General features: G+C 32.4%; 2 protein-coding genes across 3 annotated transcripts in view; one reads left to right on the top strand and one right to left on the bottom strand.

The window, feature by feature from the left end:
- Positions 1-22,074, top strand: part of LOC142332727 (very long chain fatty acid elongase AAEL008004-like) — a 392,025-nt gene that overhangs the window by 24,665 nt on the left and 345,286 nt on the right. The gene's annotated exons all lie outside the window — the stretch shown is intronic.
- LOC142332728 (very long chain fatty acid elongase AAEL008004) overlaps positions 1-22,074 on the bottom strand; it is a 136,241-nt gene that overhangs the window by 54,668 nt on the left and 59,499 nt on the right. For both annotated transcript variants that reach the window (XM_075379324.1, XM_075379325.1), the window contains exons 2-3: positions 12,842-12,966; positions 983-1,173 (exon numbers count right to left, since the gene is read on the bottom strand). In XM_075379324.1, coding sequence (XP_075235439.1) covers positions 983-1,173; positions 12,842-12,902 — 252 coding nt within the window. In that variant the 5' untranslated portion in view covers positions 12,903-12,966. The remainder of the gene's footprint in view (positions 1-982; positions 1,174-12,841; positions 12,967-22,074) is intronic.

Genomic DNA, 22,074 nt, shown 5'->3' with positions numbered 1-22,074 from the left:
TATATTCGGTCGCTTTCCAATCTTGACTGTCTTTCGTCTTCAGTCTCTGCCGCACGAACAATTTTCATAATACGTGCTTTTTTTGTATTTCTCCCGATCGAAGAATGTCTTTTAGGCGCGGTATGATGTTTTGAAAAACATCACAGAATTTAAAAGATCGCAGTTAAATACTTTACACACCGCATTAACACATGATACACAAAAGCATCTATTTATTTATGTTTTTAAACGGCCGTAAAAAATTGTAAACGAATGAATCGTAAAAATTACATATGCTTGTGCGCTAAATCGATTGAACTTAGGAATAACTGTACGTTAAAACCTCAGCCCTTTTCAAAATTAATCGATTCAAAAAAATGTTAGCTAAAAATTACATTTTTCTTAAAAATCAAAGTCATTTTGTAAGTTAAATAAGCTTTAAGGAGGAAATAAAATGTTTTAAATTTCGTTGTAAAATTTCGTTATGTCGGAGGTCCAAAAAAATTAGCCTATGTTCACCGCAGGGCTTCAAAGTGTAGGCGTGCAAAAGTTTACACAAATCTGTCCGGTAGATCTCGAGTTAAGTCGGAACAGTCAGACAAACAAACATTGATTTTTATATATATATAGATTACGCTTTAAACGATTTAAAAACCCTTTTTTTAAATTTATTATCACCGTGTGGGGATTATTTTCTTAAAAATTAATTTTACCCGAAAGCTTTCCTTTGAGTATGGAAGCCCCCAAAATGAAAAAAATTGATTCTTTCAATCTAAAAAAAATAACGGATTAAAAAAAATATTGTATTTATTTATCGTAGAAAAACTTTAATAGATGTAAAAATAAAATAAAATTTTTAAGTCGTATTTATAGAACGTTTACATACGATTCTATTTCGATAGGTAGAACCGGTATCTCGAAAAAAAAAAACACTTTGTAAACGGTTAGATTTTTTTTTAACGTCTATTAAATTAACGTTTAATATTTAAATACCAATACTTACCTCCCATAACATTATTAGGCTGAATATTACTTGAAAACCGTTGTATAAGACTAGAATGTTATTTAATTGAAACGGTTTTCTGTTGGCCATTAATCTCGGACCAAGAATTATAACCACATATAAATACGCTACAACCATTAATACTGTTGCTACTGGGCTTTCCATAAGCGGCCAATCATTTACTCTCGGATCTGTAAAAAAAAAGTAAATAAAATAAATAATATATTATTTTTTTAAAAACAGTAAATAAAATTTTGTTAATTAAATAAATAAAATCGTCGTCGTAAATCAGCCGATTTCGTAGTCGAAGTCCTCAGGTTCAAATCCTAATGAAAATAGTAAATTTTATTCGCATTTGAGTAATAGATCGTGGATACCGGTGTTCTTTGGCGGTCGGTTTTCAATTAACCACACGTCTCAGGAGTAGTCGACCTGAGTTTGTTCAAGACTTCAAATTTACCGGTACATAATACCGATAAGTCGCTAATAACTTCAATCGTTAATGATACTATACGTATTAAAAAAAAAATTAAACAAACATGTAAAATTTGTTTTTTAAATCTTAAAAATTACCTCCCCCCCCGTCCATCTAAAGACTTAAGAGGGAGTTGTTTTCCTTTCCGGTTCCAAAATTGCTCTTTTTTTTATATCTTTGTATCTGTCAAATGCGGATCGCGTTTAACATTTTTCGTAACGTACTTAAGCCTTTTCTTGAATTAAAAAAATCGATCGGCTAAATTTTGGAGTCGGGTTTGTCGGTTTGTATTTTGATTTATATCTTCGGACTGGTTTCAGTTAATTATTAGAAAAATAGCTAAAAAATATAACATTATATGCGGGGCATCGATAGAATTAAATTTTGGGAAAATTAAAAAAAAGCCTTTTCGGCATGTCCCGAAGGCGGAGGTAGATTTCACCGGAGCTAAGTAGCGGATAAAAAAGATTTCTACCTGAAAGTTAAAAAAAATTTCAAATTTACTCCCTACAAAAATGATCGCATGCGAAAAAAGTTTCAAATGTTTAGCGTACGACAAGTCACATCTTCTTACAATTACAGCAACATTTTGGTCATCCCTTAATAATTATTAATAAATCGATATATTTAAATAAAAAAAATAAAATAAAAAAAGAGAAATAGTCTGATTCGAACCGATGTTTCTTTCCCTCTAAGATCCAGATATTTCATTAATTAACTCCGCTTGTGATATATTGTTGAAAAACCCTCGATGATTTGTTATTACTGTAGTTAAGAAAAAGTCCAAAATCCAAATGTTTTTAATTTTTGGGCTTTTTTGGACGCTTTTGTTTCAGTCGATTGCGATCAAAAGAGGAGGTGCACAACTAGATGTTACAACAGTCCTATATGCAAAATTTTAACATCCTACGGCTAATCGGTTTTCATTTATGCTAGTTACAGACGTACGTAAAGACGTTACGCCGAAACTAGTCGGAAAGGATTCAGGGATGTTCAAAATGGATTTTTCCGTTGAAATCTGAAAACCGAAATTTTTTGCGATTACAATACTTCGCAAGGAAGTGAAAATCCTTCGTACAAGGAAGTGAAAAATTGATCGCGACGGGAAATACAAGTAATCATATAGAGCGGGCGAAGCGCGACAGGGATGCTAATCTTCTGTAATGTAAATAAATTTATTAATGTTACCCTCAACTATATATATTGTGATCGAGTTAAGAAAGACTTAAACAAAGCAGGAATAGAAGTTAGATCTGGATTAACAACTTCTGGGATTAATCTAGAAAAAAAATTGTTTGAAATCTCGGTAAGGGGAATTTTCAACGACGAAGAAGTCGCTAAGTAAAAAAGCCGGCAAAACGTTGTCGGCTTAAAAATTCCAAAATGGCGACAATATTTTAATCATTATAGCAACGTAAATCAAACTATGTTTTATTAAAGGAAATGTTGAAATCTGTTCTGATAAAATTATTTATGATTGTAGGTTCCGAGCTAGACGCGGTACACCGATGTGAATACTTGTCGGTGGCATTTGACAGCGGCCAGATAAGATATGTCTTGAGGCCGTGAAGTTGACCTCCGGTAAAGTCCCTCTGGGCAAGGTACGGAAGGGGAGGCGTGACGGTCGGACCCGTTACATAGCGGGTGATTTCCTTTCGGGATCAAGATGATAAACTGCCGGTATACAGTTGAAATTATTCAGTGGACTTTTAAAAATTTGTATATGTATTTTAATCGGCTTTATTACATTTGCGTATATGTAATAGATTCGGTGAAACATCTGATTATGTAATATTAATTGAAAAATATAATTTAGAATCGTATTATTTTTGGATATTCTAGTTTAATTTTTTTCAATTATTCTGGAATTTCTGTTTAATTTTATCTACATTAAAGTTAACTACAGAGTGACTGAAAAATAGGCACTCATAAGGCCAACATATACACACTAAGCCATGCATGCCCGATCTTTAATAAATTGCAAAAAATTCTTATCTTTTATTTCATTACTTTTCTGATTTTGTCGGACAATATTCTCCTTAAGTCGGACTTGATAATTTCGTTTATTTGTTTTTTGTTGCCGATCGTTTAATCGTTCTTTGGTTTGAAGTAATTCTTGTGGTCTTAATTTGTGTACACGTTCTCTAGTTTTCATTTTTTCTCTCACTTTATATTCGTCGTCCTCTCTTAATCTTTCTATTCTTTCCTTGGTCTTAACGTGTTTATCCTCTTTATATTTATCATCTTCTCTTAACGTTTTTATTCTTTCTTTGTTTGCAACATTTTCTTCCTTTTTATTCTTTCTTTGGTTTTAACGTTTTCCGATCTAGTAATACGGGTCGTAAAGGGAATTTTACTCTATTATAATATTTCACGTAAGATTGTTGAATTAATGATAATCGTATAAATATTTGATATTAATAACTAATATTTTAGCGATTGTGTGAGTATACATTTTATTAAAGCGGACAGTATCTTAATTCCAAATGAAGTAAGTTTAAATTGTGCAACAAAAAATGCGTATATGTAATTTAATAGGTGTACAAGGCAGTCATGTGGTGTCCACATCAGATTTTTTTTATATAATGTAAACATTACTACATTTCGTGTTGAGTATCGATTATTGAAATTTCGGCAGAACCTATAGAAACACTCTTTAGAAAACGGATTTTTAAAGTCATCTAAATTCGTTAGCGAAAATTGTATTTCAAAAATCCTTTTTAATATTTTATTTTAAATTTATTTGATCGATTTTAAGTTTTACAGTCATTAATATTTAAAAACTACGTGGCGTATTTAAAATAAAAATCTGAGAAAGGCGGAACCGGGAAAATTATTCAACCTTTTGTCTTTTCATTTTTTTCATCGTCTGTAGAAAATTCTCCTTCATAGAAACCTTGCGTCGTAGCTCTAGAGCTACTCTGCAAGAAGGAAAGTACGGTAATCGGCAATAAATAGAGTATGGGTTTTTTCATTTCTCGACGTTTCATGAACCTCAAAAAAAAGTGGGGGGGGTAATGTTCGTTCCTGTGTACCTGTGTTGGCATGTTTGAAACATGTTCAAAATCGCTTATAAACTGGATAAGCGATTTTGATGAAATTTTTTTACATAGATTCGTATATATAGGACAATTTATCGGTAAAATTTTGGGGTTCATATCTCCAGCGGGTGGGATAGATAGATTTTTTGGGTCAGTTTTGTCAAAATTTGGTCTCCGTGCTTATCTTACCGTTTAAAAAAAAATTGCCACAAAATTTGTCCCTTCAAAAATCGAAAAGTTGTCTTTTTATTTATCGCATATTTTTAAGCGAATTTTTTTACGTCTTACTAGGCATAGAAGTAGTAGTAGCCCGCCGGATCGGTCTAGCGGTTAAATCGTCATCGCAGATCAGCTGATTTCGAAGTCGAGAGATCTAAGGTTCAAATACTAGTAAAGGCAGTCGGTTACTTTTATACGGATTTGAATACTAGATCGTGAATACCGGTGTTCTTCGGTGGTTGGGTTTCGATTAACCACGCATCTGAGACTGAGACTGTACAAGATTACACTTCATTTACACTCGTACATATCATCCTCATTCGTTCTCTGAAGTAATACTTGAACGGTAACTCCCGGAGACTAAACAGGAAAAAGAAAAAAATAACTTACGGCTATGTGCAATCTTTTTCCAGTTCTAATAATTCCAAAGTAATAAAAATGATTATAATGTAAATCTGTATTTATATTTTTCAAATATCGGTCTCTATTTAAGTTGAGAATTATTTTTTTTATGTAGCTTGTTTTCTGTTTGTTAGTTTCAAAAACCAACATGAATTTTGTAAAACCATCCGTCTACCTCATTATACTGTTTGTTTTATTTGTAATACATACCTCAATAGAATCGTTCTCTTTGTTTTTCGCTCGCAGAGCTTATAAAATAAATATAAGAAGGCGTACCTAAAGAAATTATTTTGTTTACCAACTTTTCGAAGAAAAGTACGGTATTACTTTCGGTCGCTTGGTTAGAGCGGGCGGATGTGAAAATTAATTTTCTTTCCTCTTTGCAGTATGTATCTTAAATTGAAATTTATTTATGTATTTATAGTCCTATGTATAACATTTTGTGGCTTGTAAATCTCCAAAAATACTCGATCAATTTCGTAGAAAATTTATATGTGCTGTAGTAGGGGGTATTTCAAGATGTGCAGGTGAAAATTTTATGAAGATCGGTAGAGCTGTTCCTCAGTTACGCTCGATTTAAAATCGACAATAGACAACGTAATCTCAAATTGAGGTTATGTTGACTTTGAATCGATGTACTTTTCACACGCGCTTAGACAGTGAGTAACAGCGGTGTGTGAGTTTGAACTTGATGCTTGTTGTAGGGTCTACTGGTCAGTTGAACATATATAATGCGTTGTACTCTTGAAAATCAGTGCGTTTCTGACTGCGAAATTGTGAGGACATCGGAAACAAAAAGTCGGTGTTCTTGCGGTGAAATACGCAATTTATGAAGTTCCGTAACGTTCATTTTTTAAAATATTTTAACAAACTTTCAATTGTGTTGTGTTCATTTAATTTAGTTTATATATATATATATATATATATATATATATATATATATATATACTCAAATCTAGCAATAGCGAAGCATTGCCGGGTCTACTAGTAAATAATAAAAAAGGCATCAGTTGGGCATCTATGGGGATGGCGGAGGCTGCAAAAAAATAAAATATGTATGTTTTTGCAGAGTAAACGGTAGTAGTATAACATTATGAAAGCCAGGAAATTTTTAGTAAATTGGTCAAGAAAAGTCAGGAAACAAATCTTAAAATTCGATAGGAACTCTGTATCTAGTTTTAAAAATGGCCTACAGTGCATTTAAAGTAGCGGTTTCATACTGAAAATAAATGATTTCTATGTAGACGCATTTGCTAAATTACATTTTTTAAAGATTTAATAGGAAATACGGTCTCGTAAATGCATTGTGTAGCTGCAATTTGTTATTAAATTTTTTCCCTAATATTTCACCGCGTTATAATATTGTTCAATTAAAACTGCGGATTTAAACATTTTCTTGTACGAAGTAAAGGAAGTATTATAATCGCGAAAAATTTCGGTTTTCGGATTTCGACGGAAATATCCATTTTGACTACCCCCGAATCCATTTTGACTAGATTCGGCGTGACGTACGTATGTATCTCGCATAACTCGAAAAAGATTAGCCGTAGGATGTACAAATTTTGGATTTAGGACTGATGTAACATCTAGTTCTGCGCCTCCCCTTTTGATCGCATTCGACTGGACCAAAAAAGCCCAAAATCCAAAACTTTCGGATTTTTAATTTTTTCTTAACTGCAGTATAATCGACAGAATAATATATAATTAACTTAGTACATAAGTATAATTGACTTAGTACATAATTGTCGTTTTTGAAAATTAAAATGCGGATTAAAAAATTCAGTTTATATTAATCAATTTTATTAATTTTTTATGTTAAATTGAATTAAAATAAATAGTTTTAAAGGAAAAAATATTTAGTTTGTCGAGGATTTGAAAAAAAAAACACTCCTTTTTTGTCCGAATAATTGACGTAGTATAATAATGTCGTATTTTGAAAATTTAAATGCCGATTAAAAAAATTCAGTTTTATATTAATGTATTTTATTAATTTTTTATGTTAAATTAAATTAAAATATATAACTTTAAAGCTAGCCCGCATCGAGAGCTTTTCAACTGTATTTCATAAACGGTACTTATTTTCATTGGTTCCAGAGTTTTAACCGAATGAAATTTTAATTAACGAAATATTAGGATCTTTCAAGGGGAAGGGACATCGGTTCGAATCAGATATCATCTCCTTTTTTTAATTTCAATATACTGATTTATTAATTATTAAATTCTGATCGTAAAAGGTTTACGATAAATAATAATTCAATAATTATAAAAAAAAATGAAAAAAATGATTAGTTATTAGTGAAATATTATGTACTTTTAAAAATGTGTGTGTGTGTGTGTGTGTGTGTGTGTGTGTGTGTGTGTGTGTGTGTGTGTGTGTGTGTGTGTGTGTGTGTAAGTAATTTATTAGGCGTACAAGAAAGTCGTGTGGCGTCCACATCAGATTTTTTTAATTCATAGAGTAGTATCAAATCTACATCCACTACGTAATTCCTTAATTTTATTTTCGTTTTAAATTACTCGTGCGGGATTCGTGAATTTGACAATCCGTAGATCTCAAATTTATCTAATAAAACGCTCATCAGAATTCGTTCCTTTTAGAAAACAAGTACTGGGATTTGAAAAATTTTCACTCGTAACTCGGCAGAGTAATAATTATGGGTTAAATGAACAAATTGTTAGTGTATCACTTTTTTCGCCGTCGATTAATATTTTTTTTTTTTTTTACTTTTCCGAAAATATCCTGAAAAATCGCAATAATTTCCACGAAAATAAAAATAAAATTGAAATGCACGGGTGGTATTTTTTAAAAATATATTTTACTCAGAAAAATTGATGATTCTAATGATGTAATTAACGTTTTTTGGATTTTTTTTGACGACACGGTAACGTGGAAATATCATCTGCTTAGTAGTACGTAAGATTCTTAATATAATGGTGATTGGTAACCGCGCGATCGCCTTTATTGTCGAATTTTAATAAATAATTTTTCTCTTTTTATTTGAATTTTTATGTAACAGTATCGTAAAAGTTAATTATGTTATAATATATTTTATAGTTACCAGATGTACAACATAAATAATAATTAAAATTATTTTGTTTATAATGAATATATGTGCTAATGTATTACATTATGTTGTATAACATAATTTTTTTATTTTTTCTTATAAAACATAAATTTCATTTTTTTTTCTATAAAAGTCTATAATTTTTTTTTATTGCTTCTAATTAGCGTACTTACGAAATTTTATATCGTTTATTTTTATAGTACGAGATATTCAGCTTAAAAGTGAAATCTTCAATGAAGAATTTATTTACGGCAGTTTACAAATATGAGCGCTGTTTATAAATTAACCTCCAGTCGAGTAATAAGAATAAAAAAAATAAGTTGAGAAAAAACCACTTGCGCAGTTCTGCGCCGGTAAACCGACTTTTCGTTTTCAACATCGTCACTGTTTCGCAGTCACAAAAAGCACTGATTTTTAGATTACATCGCACTACATACGTTCGATTAACGAGCAGAGCTTACACACACGCATCAGGTTTCAACTCGTCCACCCCGGTGACTCGTCGCATAAGCGCGTTTGAAAAATACACCGCTACACGGTCGACATAACTTTAAAATTTGTTCGACCTTCAGTTTAGCGTAACTCAAGAACGACTCTACCGATCTTCTCGTGCACAAGTTCAGGTGCATTACTACAGTATCCCCGACGAGGAGTCTTTAACGTTTAAGATTTTGGGGGGTTGGCGTCCCCACGGCCCTAGCCTCTTTTCTTTTTCTTTTTTTTTACCTCCGGAACCACCGTTAGGTATCGCTTTAGAGGATGAGATGAATAACAAGTTTTCTATCGTGTGAAAATGCCGTGCCTGACCGCGATACGAACCCGGGACCTCCGGATGAAAGGGATATATTTAAGATAAAAGGGATCTCGGACGGCGCCGAGCACCTATACCGCTGCTTACTACGCCTTATGTCTCTTACTTATCAAATTACAGACCGATGTTGAAGAAAATTGTCGTATATCAGTCGAAATAAGTATTATGTACCGTTTAGCGTCTGTTTTATATTAAAATTAAATTTAGTACGCAGTCGATATCTCGTTTTTATTTCGATCCGATAAACTAAAAGCGACTCGGGGTCGTATTGACCGATCAGTTATCTGTAGAGTTGGCCAAATGAAGGAACTAAAATTTTCATTCGGAAACTTTCAGTTTTGTTAAAAAAAAATACGACGGTGGCTCTCCCATCGGTCGGTCTGTAGCTCGTAGGAATTTCATCCAAGGTCTGTAACGTTTCACGTTAAACCAACGGCCACACGATTTTTAAATTTATTTAATATAAATTTAATTTTATTATTTTTGTAACGTTATTCGTTCGATCGATTCGAATCGTTCGGTTCAAACTAAGCTCACGCAGCGATATACATACGATTCATAGTATATATATATATTTGTACAGGCTATGACACTCCCGATAACGGAAGATTCCAACGCGGGGTAATACATCTAAATCGGTTCAGCCGTTGAATCGCTACGATGAAACAAATATACGTACGTACACCCTAAATATATTAGACTCCTTTCTGGGCAGTCGTGTAATTAATATGTAAATCATGTAATAAGTGTCTTAAGAACGTAGACGGTGTCGTTATTGACGTAGACATGATAACCGATATAGACAATATCTATCGAATTAAACGACATTAAATTTAGTAAAAAGGTTCTGGGATATTTATTTATAATTTTTATTACTTAATAGTAAAATCGGTGAGATTTGAACTGGAGTTCTTATGACCGGGGGGTCATAAGAAAGCTACAGTTTAAATTTTCGTAATAATTTGTTTAGCAGTTTTCGCGGTATCAGAAACAAACCAAAACGACGTCTCTGCGTGTCGAGAGATTTTATAATTATTTGTGATGTTATTCCGATCGGTGTTTTATCACGGTATCCCTTGATCCGCCCAGGCAAGTACTGGAGTATTTTGTTTTTGTTTATCCGTACGATGTGTCGTTTATGAAGTGTTCTATTTAATTTCAAATATCGCATATCAGATATCGATATGCGATCAGTATTATATGGAATATTGCAATACCGATCCAAAAGTTTTTTCTGGTTCTTTTCAAGGCCGCGGTTAAAGTTTTCTGTAGAATAAAGAGCCGAAAAAATGGATCAAATAGAAAGAATAGCAGGATAATAATCTAATTCTACACTTTATCGCATTCAAGAATACGGTACACGGTTTATCCGAATAAATAATAAAATGTCAATACAGATAACATTTTTTAGTATTATTAGATAATAACTTAATAAAATGTACGCTTAAAACACTATAGTCCATCGGTGCTTAATTTAAATTTCTATGTACAAAAAAAGAAATAAATAATTAGTTTTCACTAATTACCTTCTCTTTCGCCCTTAAGCGTGTTTTTGGACAGATTTGGCAATCAAAGAAGCCCCTGCTTTCCGCCATATTCTGATCGCTACTGAAAACACAACTAAACCGCTTTCATATTCCTTCCGCCGACTAAACTAGAAAAGGAAATTAACAAGGAACACTCTATACACATGCGAAGTAAAAAAAAAACTTCCTTCCGTCAGCACGCCAGGGTCAACACTGCGGGAGCGACAGTGCTCTCTTTCCCTCGCAGCCTCGCGTGTAGCTTCCTATTTGCGCATGCGCAGAACAGCCAAACAACACGCCGCTGGAATTGTGAAGCGCCAGATCCGTACAATAATTTTTGTATCTTTTTCATAAACCGGCCGGAATTCGAACATGGGACCTCCAGATGAAAGGCCGAGACGCTACTACTCTCGCCATGGAGGCCGGCTTTTTGGATAATTTTTTTCCTGTTTAGCTTCCGGGACCGCCGTTACGTATTACTTCAGAGGATGAGATGAATAACAATTTTTGTAGCGTGTGAAAATGCAATGCCTGACTGGGGTTCGAACCCGGGACCTCCGGACGAAAGGCCGAGACGCTACCACTTCGCGCCACGGAGGCCGGCTCGGATAATTTACCGACATTCAACCTCACGATCTCGCTGCTATATAAATCTTCCTATAAAGCCCATCAGGGCTATGAAGGGGGGGGGGGAGGTATGGCGACTGGAAGCGTGACAAGGCGGGTGTCTTCTCCTAAGGGGTTGGGATGCTGTATAAATCATTAAAAAAATTTATAAATAAATAACTTAGAAATTCTTTTACTAAATTTAATTTCGTTGTCTATATCGATTGTCATATCTATGTCAATATCGACTTTATCAGATATTTGTTACGCGATTTATTAATAAATTCGAGATGTTTATAAAAAATGTTCGTTATACGCGTAAAATAAATTAGTTGATAATAAAATTAAATGGAACGACGATATTTACAAATTTAACAAAGTTCTGACGGTTTGAGAAATATTGAATTTCGATATTGATATCGATCTTCGAAATGCTTTTAGAGGTTTTATTAAATTTAATGTTATTAATTGATCTGGCGACGAGACCGGTGAGAAATCATCTTCACGCGAATAAAGTTGCATTCTGTAGATTTTTATATCCTGAACTAAAAATTTCGATGAGGGTAAAAACTTCATACATAATCGGCGTAGATTCGCTTTTCATTTTTTTTATCGATATCTTCATAATATGTAGGTCGGTGAGATCATAGAAAGAACGTCTCTTTTCTTCTTTTTCCTGTTTAGCCTCCGGGAATTACCGTTCATGTGTAAAGATGTGTGGTTAATTGAAACACAACCACCAAAGAACACCGGTATCTACGATCTAGTATTCAAATTCGTATAGAAATAACTTCCTTTACTAGGACTTGAACGCTGGAACTCTCGACTTCCAAATCAGTTGATTTGCGGACTACTGGAGTTTACAATCGTACACAACTTGAATCTACCCCAGAGAGTTCTCAAAAAGCGACGTTTAACCTTGGTTCGAGTTCGAGAAACATGTTTGGTCTCAAATCATCTTTTGATCGGTTAATTGTCTATCTGAATTTAAACTTTTTAAGTCGGTAACACCATTAAAACGTGTACCCGTTGTAATGCCGTAAATTGGAGTCATTAAATTCCTGGTCTTCGTGTGCCGGGGCAAACTAGTTGTTGAACAACTTCAATATCCTCTTGATTTGATTTTGAAACGTATCCTTTATTAAATATTTTTTAGATAATTTTAAATAACAGAAAACTTATTTCAAATGATATCTTTCGGAGCAAAAGCGATGGGAGGTTGTGAATAGCGATCGTTCTGAGAATAACAGTCCAAAAATAATTACTAAAAAAATTATATACGCGTGTTACGCGGACGAAGCCCGCGTAACAAAGTCGGTTTGTTAGTTTGAAATAAATTGGAAAGGGGTGATTTTATAAACCGGTCCAGTAATTTATTAAAATCGAAGGCTCTTTGTTGTAAGCTGAAGTGTTGTTAGAATACACGAAAACTGGTTCTGTTGTCAGCGATTTGTTAGAGGTGGAAATTTTTATTTTATTTGAAAAAATATTTTTTTAGATTTTTTTACGCGTTCGTAAATAGAAACGATAGAATAAGTTTACATTTATCTTTTATAGGTTCCAAATAATGATATGTTAGTAAAATTTTGTTTCTAGTCAAAACTAGTTTTGAATTAATTACGACGTGTTTGGCGTTTTATTAACGCGCTTAAAATAAAATTGTTGCAGACGCATCCAAAAACATATATACTTAAGTAAAAAAATAATCGCTCACCACTTATTGAATCGACTAGGTTGACGTATCTGTCAATCGCCATCCGGACTAGGCCCGCCATCTTGTACTTATGGGTGGTGTGGTGGGAAGTACAAAACACCACCGCTAGAGCGTGCCGTCTCAGCCTGAAAAAGAAAAATTATAAGTATTTTTTTTCTTATTTATTATTTATTAATATATAATTAAGAAAAACGATGACAAAATATCGTACTGACAATCCGTTTCATCAAAACTTAAAAATTACCGCCAAATTCTTTCCGTTTAAAACGCGTGTGAAAATTCCTTGCCTGACCGGGATTCGAACCCGGGACATCCGGATGAAAGGTCGAGTCGCTACCGTTCGCGCTACGGAGGCTGGCTTTCCGTTTAAAAATCTGGTAAAAATTTGCAAAATCGGTTTATTGTGAAAATGTGTAATCCATTAATAAGATATTAATTATCGTTTTAAAAATTTAATATTATTTGTGTTTCATATTTGAAATTGCACTGAGCGCGATTTAACTTGACCGTTCATTTAATCATGTTATGTCGTCCAAAAAAATATCTGATTTGAACACCGCACGACTTCCTTGTACGGTTATTAAATTACATATACGCATTTTTTCTGCGCTTCATTTAAACTTATTTAATTTGAAAGCGAGATACGATCCTCCAATTCTTTAATAAAGCGGACAAATTACACGATTCATTGTGGTGGACACCGCATTGCATCATATATTTTTGTGGTGTTTGTATCAGCAATTTATATTAGTTTATGCATTAATTTTGCTTCACGTCGCTCAAATAGATATGCGGTGTAAGTGAGAACGTGTCGGATCCGTAACCATAGTATACATCGGTACGAATCCGACTTCAAATACATTTAATGTTTTTTAACTTTTTTTTTTTATTTAAATATATTGATTTATTAATAATTACTAACCTCTGTAAACATTTTTGAATTAAAATGAAAAGTACATAAAATTTTGTTTCACTAAAATTTGTGATTTGTTCATATCTTTTTTTATTGTTATCGAATTATTATTTATTGTAATAATTTTTATTTCAATCGGAGGTTAATAATTATTAATAAAGGAATATATTTAAATTAAAAAAAAAGTTTAAGAAAAGGAGATGAAGTTGGATTTGAACCGATGTGCCATCTTCTTGTAAGATCCAAATATTTCATTAATTAAAATTTCATTTGGCTATAATCTGTAACCGATGAAAATAAGTGCCGCTTTTGATAATATCGTTGAAAAGCTCTCGATAAGGGCTTATTACTGCTGTTAAGAAAAAGTCCACGATCCAATTTTTTTTGGATTTTTGGCTTTTTTTAAATACGTTTGACCCAGCTGATTGCAATCAAAAGGGGAGATGCACGACTAGATTTTATAACAGTGTTAAATCCAAAATTTCGACATTTTTCGGCTAATCGTTTTTGAGTTATGCGTACGTATGTACGCATACAGACTTACGTATCTCAGACGTACAGACGTCATATCGAAACTAGTCAAAATGGATTCAGGGATGGTCAGAACGGTTATTTCCGTTGAAGTCTGAAAACTGAAATTTTTGGCGATCAAAATACTTCCTTTACTTCGTACAAGGAAATAAAAAAAAAATAGCATTATATACAATCTTCATAATTTTTTGTGTAAACTATTTACGTGTCGTTAAAAAACAATCTGTCAAATTTTGTGAAAAGTAGAATTTGAAGAGCTATAAAAAAAAAAACGACAATAAAAAATGTTGTTCATCTGAATTTTATTTATCAAACAATGTACCCGTTCATTTAGAATAATATCCATGAGGTTTTGTTCTACAAATTTTTCAAAGAAAAGTACGCTATTTATTTCGGTCGCACGCTAACATTGCGGGTTGAAAATAAATTTTCTCTTCGTTTCGAGGTCTTAGGATTACGTAAATACCATTCATCTATGAAATGTCGGGGCTCGAAAATAACCAAAAGTACTAGATCGGTTTCATTATAATTTAGATACGTTGTAATAGGGAATCGGAATTTGCGCGTATAAAAATTTGATGAAGGTTGGTCGGTCGTTCTTGAGTTAGGCTCAATTGTTCCAAAAAATTTGAACAGTTTTTGCGGCTCGAAAATCTCCATCGCTACTTCATAAATTTCGTTGAAATTTATATACGCTGTAGTTGTGCGTGTGAAAATTTGATCGGTTTTCTTCGGTTACGCCCGCTTTAAGGTCAACAACTTACCCTTAATTTGAGGTTACGTTGACCGAGTAGCGATGTATTTTTTATACGCGCTTATGCAGCGAGTCGCAGCGGTGAGCGAGTTGAAATTTGACGCTTGCGTATAGGATTTATCGGTTAATCGAAGGCCGTTGTACTCTGAAAATCGGTCCGTTTCCGACTGCGAAATAGAGAGGCCATCGTAAACGAAAAGTCGGTCTTCTTTCCTAGAACTTCCCTAGAGTTTTGTTTTTAAAAATAATCTTAGGCGATAAAATGAAACGTCGATCGGAAACGGTGGGAATAAGACGTTTAAAGACCATCCTCAACTTTTTATTCTTCTTTTGAAGCGGGTATTGTATTTCGAACTTGTCGGTAAAGATAAACTCAAATAATATAAATGATTTTATTTGTTGTTCAGAAAGAACATTTTTTTTGAAAAGAAAAAATCTCTTTATTTATTTATTGTAGATCGTAGTTAAATTTAAAACGGTGGATCGAAGAGAAGAGTATATATGTATTCCTCGTAGACAGGCGTGCGTGTTCTGCTTGTTAAATGTTTTTATCGAGGATAAATTTAATCTTAAAAAAATGATGATTTTCATTTTTATTTAATAAATTATATCGCGTATGTGTTTTTTCTTCGTGAAGGTAAAAGGTTACAACATTAGAAGGCTAATTTATTTAAGCGCTGGGACCTTGTCGGTAAAAATTATCGCATATCCGTCTTATCTTTCTAAAAGATAAGATACCGGGAAGTTTATCTTATCGCGAGTAATGCTGATAATTGTTACCGACACTGATTAATTATTATTCGCGAACCTTATGAATTTTTATGCAAAGTAATAAATATTTTCGTTAAAATTCAATTCCTGTCTGCAGTCATCGCTCATTATACTTCTTTTTTAAAAATATTTTTGTGTTAATACAAAACCGAAGCGGTTACCCTATTTTTTTTTTATTTTGTTTTACCGCTTAAAGTTTAAAACGCTCGGTTGATGGGGAGGTGGTATAAATTGTTGGACCTTGTGTACCCTCCTCCGCCGTACTATTTACAGTCTAAACGCTACTTCAAGACATCCCGTTATGCATCTACACGTCTGCCGAATAATTTACCCCCTCGGTTTAATACCTCCATTGGATTTAAATTATTTTAATTATTATTTTATTAGCCGGTTCATTGAAATAAATAAATAAGTCTTTACTTCGTTTATTATTTTTATTATAATCCTTGAACTTGTAATTCACGTGTATATAATATATACGTGAATTACAAGTATTTGTTATTAAACAAAATTTTAAATTTTGATAATAGAAATGTAGTGTCTTACCTTCTTTTTTTTTTTGATATCAGTATCGATTATTTAAAAACAGTTTTATTTATATGACAGAAATTTTTGTTTTTTTGAGCGGAAGAAATGACATCTGCAAGACTTTTACCGTACGGTTTACAATTTCATTCTATATCACGACGTTATATTTTTTACGAATTACAGATTGTTTTCTTATGGATTTATTATTAAAATTTATTTGAATTTCAGGGCCAATTTTCTTTCTGTCGATAGTCATATCGTTCACTTCATACCGTATTTTTCCTTTTTTAATAAAACTCGTTTAACCTTCACGAATCGAAAATCCGTGATGTAATATTGCGCTTATTACTTTGTAAGTGTAATCCTGGAATTTTATCCTTAAATTCGATCGGTAAAATCGAATTTATTTCTGTTTTATTTATTCCTTTTTTAATAAAACTAGTATAATATCTTGTAAAGTAATACTTTTATTTTTATTTTTTTATCGAAGTGATGGGAATTAAAAAAATTCTTTCATCTTCAGTACTTTCATATTTACATAAGAGCATTTACTATTAAAACAAGTTGTATTATATTTTCTTTTAAGTTTGATTATTTCATATACGCTCCCTAGTACTATAAGGAACTGCTATCTAGCGGTGTGATTCGTTAAGGTACATTAAAAAAAATGAATAAATGACATATTTGAGTCCCGTGGTTTATCAAATGAAAAAAAAAAACGTTGTCTAACAAAATTCGAGGTATTTTTTATTAATAATCTAAGTGAAATATAATGTTTTCACGCATATTTTTTAAATTTTTTCCCCCGTTTTAATTTCAGTGATAGGTCATGTTTAGAACTGTAAACGTATTACGTTGACTTCGTCGTCTCGTACCGATGAAGTTCTAACGAACTCCGTGATTAAAAAACGTTAATTTTGGCGGCCATTTTGAGGTGAGCCCGACAGCCGATCGACACCATTCGTGTATTTTTGTAATCCTCTAACGATGCTTATTCCAAATCCGTAATCAAAATCCTAGATAAAAAGTGTTCACGAATACATATTGAAGAATTCGATGGCGAAATGTTCGTTCGTTGAAAAAAATAATTTTTTATCGAACGTAATAATTTTAAATTTGTAATCTATTTTTTGAAGTATTCATTCGTAATTATTTACCGTTTATATTTTGCTCGCTTACCTCTGTTTTTATTGCGAAAATGGAAACAGGTGGTCGATGTATACCGATTATCTAATCGACTTTTATTACGTTTTTATTTTTATGTTATTTTTTATGCGGTTATATTGTTTGTTATTATTATTAAGAAACAGGTTACATTTGCAGTACCTAATTAACACAACGTTCTACAGAACAGATCGTATACCGTTTTGTCTCGATACTCGCCGTACAATAAATATTTAATTAACGGTAAAAGCCGATTTCATCGGTTTTACAGAAGATTATAGAATAAAATCGATTTAAAGTTTCTCAAACGGTCATAAAATAAGGTTATTTCAGAATAATAAAAATGATGATGCGAGAAAAAGTTTAAATAAAAATTGCGGTAACTACGTCTACGAAATTGATCTATCTTTTCGAAAACGTAAAAGGTTAAAATTAACCCGTCGCGAGAGAGCCGACATTTATAAATTGATTTATAGCTGGAAAAGTACTCTCAACTTTTTTTTTCGATCTATAAACAACAAAACAATATGTAAATGAAAATCAGAAAATAAATAAAAAATAAATGTATCGGGTTTTATTTTTATATTAGCTGACCCGGCAACGCTTCGCTATCGTTAGATTTGAATATACGAGTATATATAGATTAAATGAACACGATGGAAAGTTTGATAAAAATTAACATTACGAAACTTCACAAAATTTAACCTTTCACATTTAGCCTATTTCCCTTCTCTGTTTCTCTATTTCCCCTTTTTCCCTTCCCCTTTCACTCTTTTCCTTTTCCCTTTCCCCGTACTTTCCTCTGCTTTCTCCTCTCCTTTTTTGATTTTTCTTTTCTCCTCTTTCCCTTTTTATCCCTTTCTCCCGCGCGTAAATCAGTCCGCTATTTTATAGTCTACAGCGGACAATACATACGTTGCCTTTTATATATATAGAAGAAGAAAGTCCGTATATTTATTTGTTTCTTAAATATTTCGACACCGGCGCCACCTAGCGGGTCCAAACTAATTCAGAAACCTTCTCGGGCGGTCTACAACAGCTCGTGAAAGTTTCATCGCAATAGGAACGCATACGGGACAAACAAACAACATTCATTTTTACATATATTCGTATATAAGATAGAAATTACAGACAAATCGTATTACAAACCGATTGTAAATGATGAAGGTAGAAATTTGTCGCTCGTTTTGCACAGTTTCAGTGTCGGGTTGTAAATTATCTAAACCTAATCGAAGAGATGAATTTATTGATAAACGATTTCTTGTTTTGGTTTTAATAAGTGTCATAGTTGTGAACCCAGCTTCACGAAAATATGTAGTTGTACAAGAAGTAGCATTTTCACGGCTTTGTTATGTAAATTTGGATATTCATTTTTTATTGCGATCCAAAAATTAATTAAATTCATGGCTGAAAATTTGTTTTTTAATGTTATGTCTGAACGTAGTTTCAAGAGACGTTCTTTGTACTCATTACTTTAATTTATATTATTGAAGTTATCATGTATATATATATATATATATATATATATATATATATATATATATATACTATGAAAACAGTATGAGTATAAGAAAACAATATGTAGTGTTTTCAATAAATTGAACATGCCCTAGCTAAGTCATAAAATAAAGGTACCGCTAAAGCCGCACTCTTTAGTGGTCGGCGTTGTTTTGATATCTTTCGCGCTATTACTCTTCATACGTCGCGGGATAGTCTATCGTTGCCGATTGTGCAAAAAATACAATGTATTCAATAAATTAAACATGCGTTAAGTATTAGTCGATGTATATGTTCAGAACATTATCCTACCCTACAAAACGGCATTTGTATGTGTGTCTGTGTCTGCGTCCCCCTTAGCTTAGCGCCGAAATGTACCGATCACTAGCGGAAAATCCCGATTAGTTAGTATATATTTATTGGTGGTCAGGTGTGTACTTGTTATATTACTACGTATTTCGATATCACGTATATATATGCGAAATATATATCGAATTTTTGTGAAAATTTAGTACTTTTTAACCGGATCCGAATCTTTGGACGAAAATCGCAGATATCTCGAAAACGGTCGGTTCTAGCGCTCTGAAAAATTTTTTGACCCCCCCTTTCCACGATATCCCATCCGCTCCCAGCGGCACCCGTCGGATGATAATATTTTCAAGCGCCCCTGGAGCGCCGTTCAAACATTTGGCGAGGGGGTGCGATGGGGTGTCACCGTAATATCTCGGAAACCGCTCGTCCAATTTTCACGATTCAAACGGATTATGTATCGACAGGTCAAGCACTAACAGTTTAACGCATCGGGTACACTCTTAAAAGACCGGATCTTGATTATTCGGAAATTAAATCGTTTAGCGGTATTTACCCACCTTAAAACGTACCGATCCCATCTTTCGCTAAATACGCTCAAACCCGTGCGCTAGCTCAGCTGTAAAGTATGAAGACTAAAATGCAGAAAATAAAAATATAAACAAAACTTTTTAAAAACCACTTTTATATTAAATCCATTAAAAAGTAGAAAAAAAATTAAAACACTAGTCTTAAATTAAACACACTAAAATGTAAAAAATAATTTTAGAATGGTATCTCAGAATGGATTTGACAACAAGCTTTGATGGTGAATGTACGATTATGTGAAAGCCATAGCTTTAAATTAAATATTTTATATATTTGCCAGTTTTTTTCTTACGCGTGACGAATGGCCTAAAGAGTGGCGTGTAAACACGCATAAGGAAAAAATTGGTAAAAACATAAAATTTTTAATTTAAAACTACGATTTTCACATAATGTTACTTATCATCATCAAAGCTTGTTGTCAGATACAGTCCTAAAATTATTTTTTACCTTTCAGTTCGTTTAATTTAAGAACGGGTCTTAAAAAATTTTTTTACTTATTTTTATTAAAAAATTTTATTTAACTCGCTTTAGGAATAATCTTTTCATCTATCGTATGAAAATCAATGATATTTGGTACACTTATATAACTTCGATGACAATACAATAAATACTACGGTGTCGGAATTTGATATGACCAACTCCCACGCCCCCACGCGCTACAACCCTACTACAAAAAAATCATGTTTTTACCTGTCAGAGGTGTGACATCTTAGGTATATAAATTTGAGTGTTCTTAGGATGTATGTATTTTTTTTTAAATAGTAGCTATATAAAAACGCGGGTATTCGAATGATACGTTGTGTCAAAATTTCAAAGCGATCGGTGAAGAAGTTTCGGAGATTTAAGATTTTAAACAAACGAACATTTACATTTTTGTTTATATAAATGTAAGTTTTCTAGCGTAAGAATATAAATAGAGATAAATACATAAATAATTAAAATATAAAACCCTCTTATCAACAAATCTTTTTATACGTTCAAGCGCTTTCGGAAACGATTTCCATCTTCAGGAACTTTAAACATTTTTTTTTATATGAACGGTGGAGACATTCATAATGATAGGACGTTAAGTCGACACAATTTTAAACGCATGACGACCACTGTTATATATTTTGTACACTTTACATAACGATTTTTAGTTACGACAACAAATTTTAATTTTATTAAGAATAATATAAAAAATCTTTGAGTTCCTGAAGATGGAATTCGTTTCCGAAAGCGCTTGAATAAATAAAAAGATTTGTCGGTAAGCGAGCTTTAGCTTTTAAATATTTATTGTATAATCATACCGAAGGACCGTTTTTGATAAAATTATTATAGATAAGTAAATCTTTTATTTTGGTGAGTATACGGGTAACGTTAGGATTTGTTACTCCGCGGATAAAACGAAAGGAACTGTCCGGACATTTGCTTGAATAGATTAAAAATAATTTTAGTAAAACCTTGATCAGAGGAACATCGCAAAATATTTTACATTTAATTATAAATTAAAAAAATATGTAAGATTAAAGGCCATATAAATTATTTAAAATGCGTACAATACATGACTATAATAAATACACGAGATAAATCTCAATTCAGAAGGTGTTAATAAAAAAATTATTGATCGCATATTTATATACACGTCGTATGGAAATCAGAAAATAAGAGGTTTTTAAAATTGTGTAATTAGTGTTATTTAAAAATTCTTCCGAGGAGAAATATTATTTCTGTAAAAGAAAACCTTTTAATTTTTAAATGTTTCGTTAATTTAAAATCATAGTAAGGTTGTTTCTACCTGTTGTTGAATTACAGCAAAACACTGTTGTATTATCTGCGGTGTGATATAGTGGATGTTGTTTCAAGCGACTTTTCGAAGTAAAGTAAGGGGGTATTACTTTCGATCGCAGGCTGGAATAGGGGAAGGGGAATGAATATGAAATTTCTTTAAATTTTGAGGTATGAGAAGTACGAAAAATCATCCGTTTAAAATATATATTCTTTATATATTTATTTATAAGCCTACGTATAAAACTTTGCGACTTAAAATCTATAGGAATAATTTCATTGAAATTTAGATATGTTGTAGAACTATAAATTAGTCAAGTACGGTCAAAGTCCCTTGTGTTTTCGATTGAAAATAAATCTAGTAACGATGCGGGTTACTTGGTCGATTCCATTTTTACTTCCTTGTACCAA

Source organism: Lycorma delicatula, chromosome 12 (genome assembly GCF_047948215.1).
Source record: "Lycorma delicatula isolate Av1 chromosome 12, ASM4794821v1, whole genome shotgun sequence".
Taxonomy (NCBI): Eukaryota; Metazoa; Arthropoda; class Insecta; order Hemiptera; family Fulgoridae; genus Lycorma; species Lycorma delicatula.
Note: the sequence above shows the minus strand (reverse complement) of the source record. Positions and strands in the feature narration are given on the sequence as shown.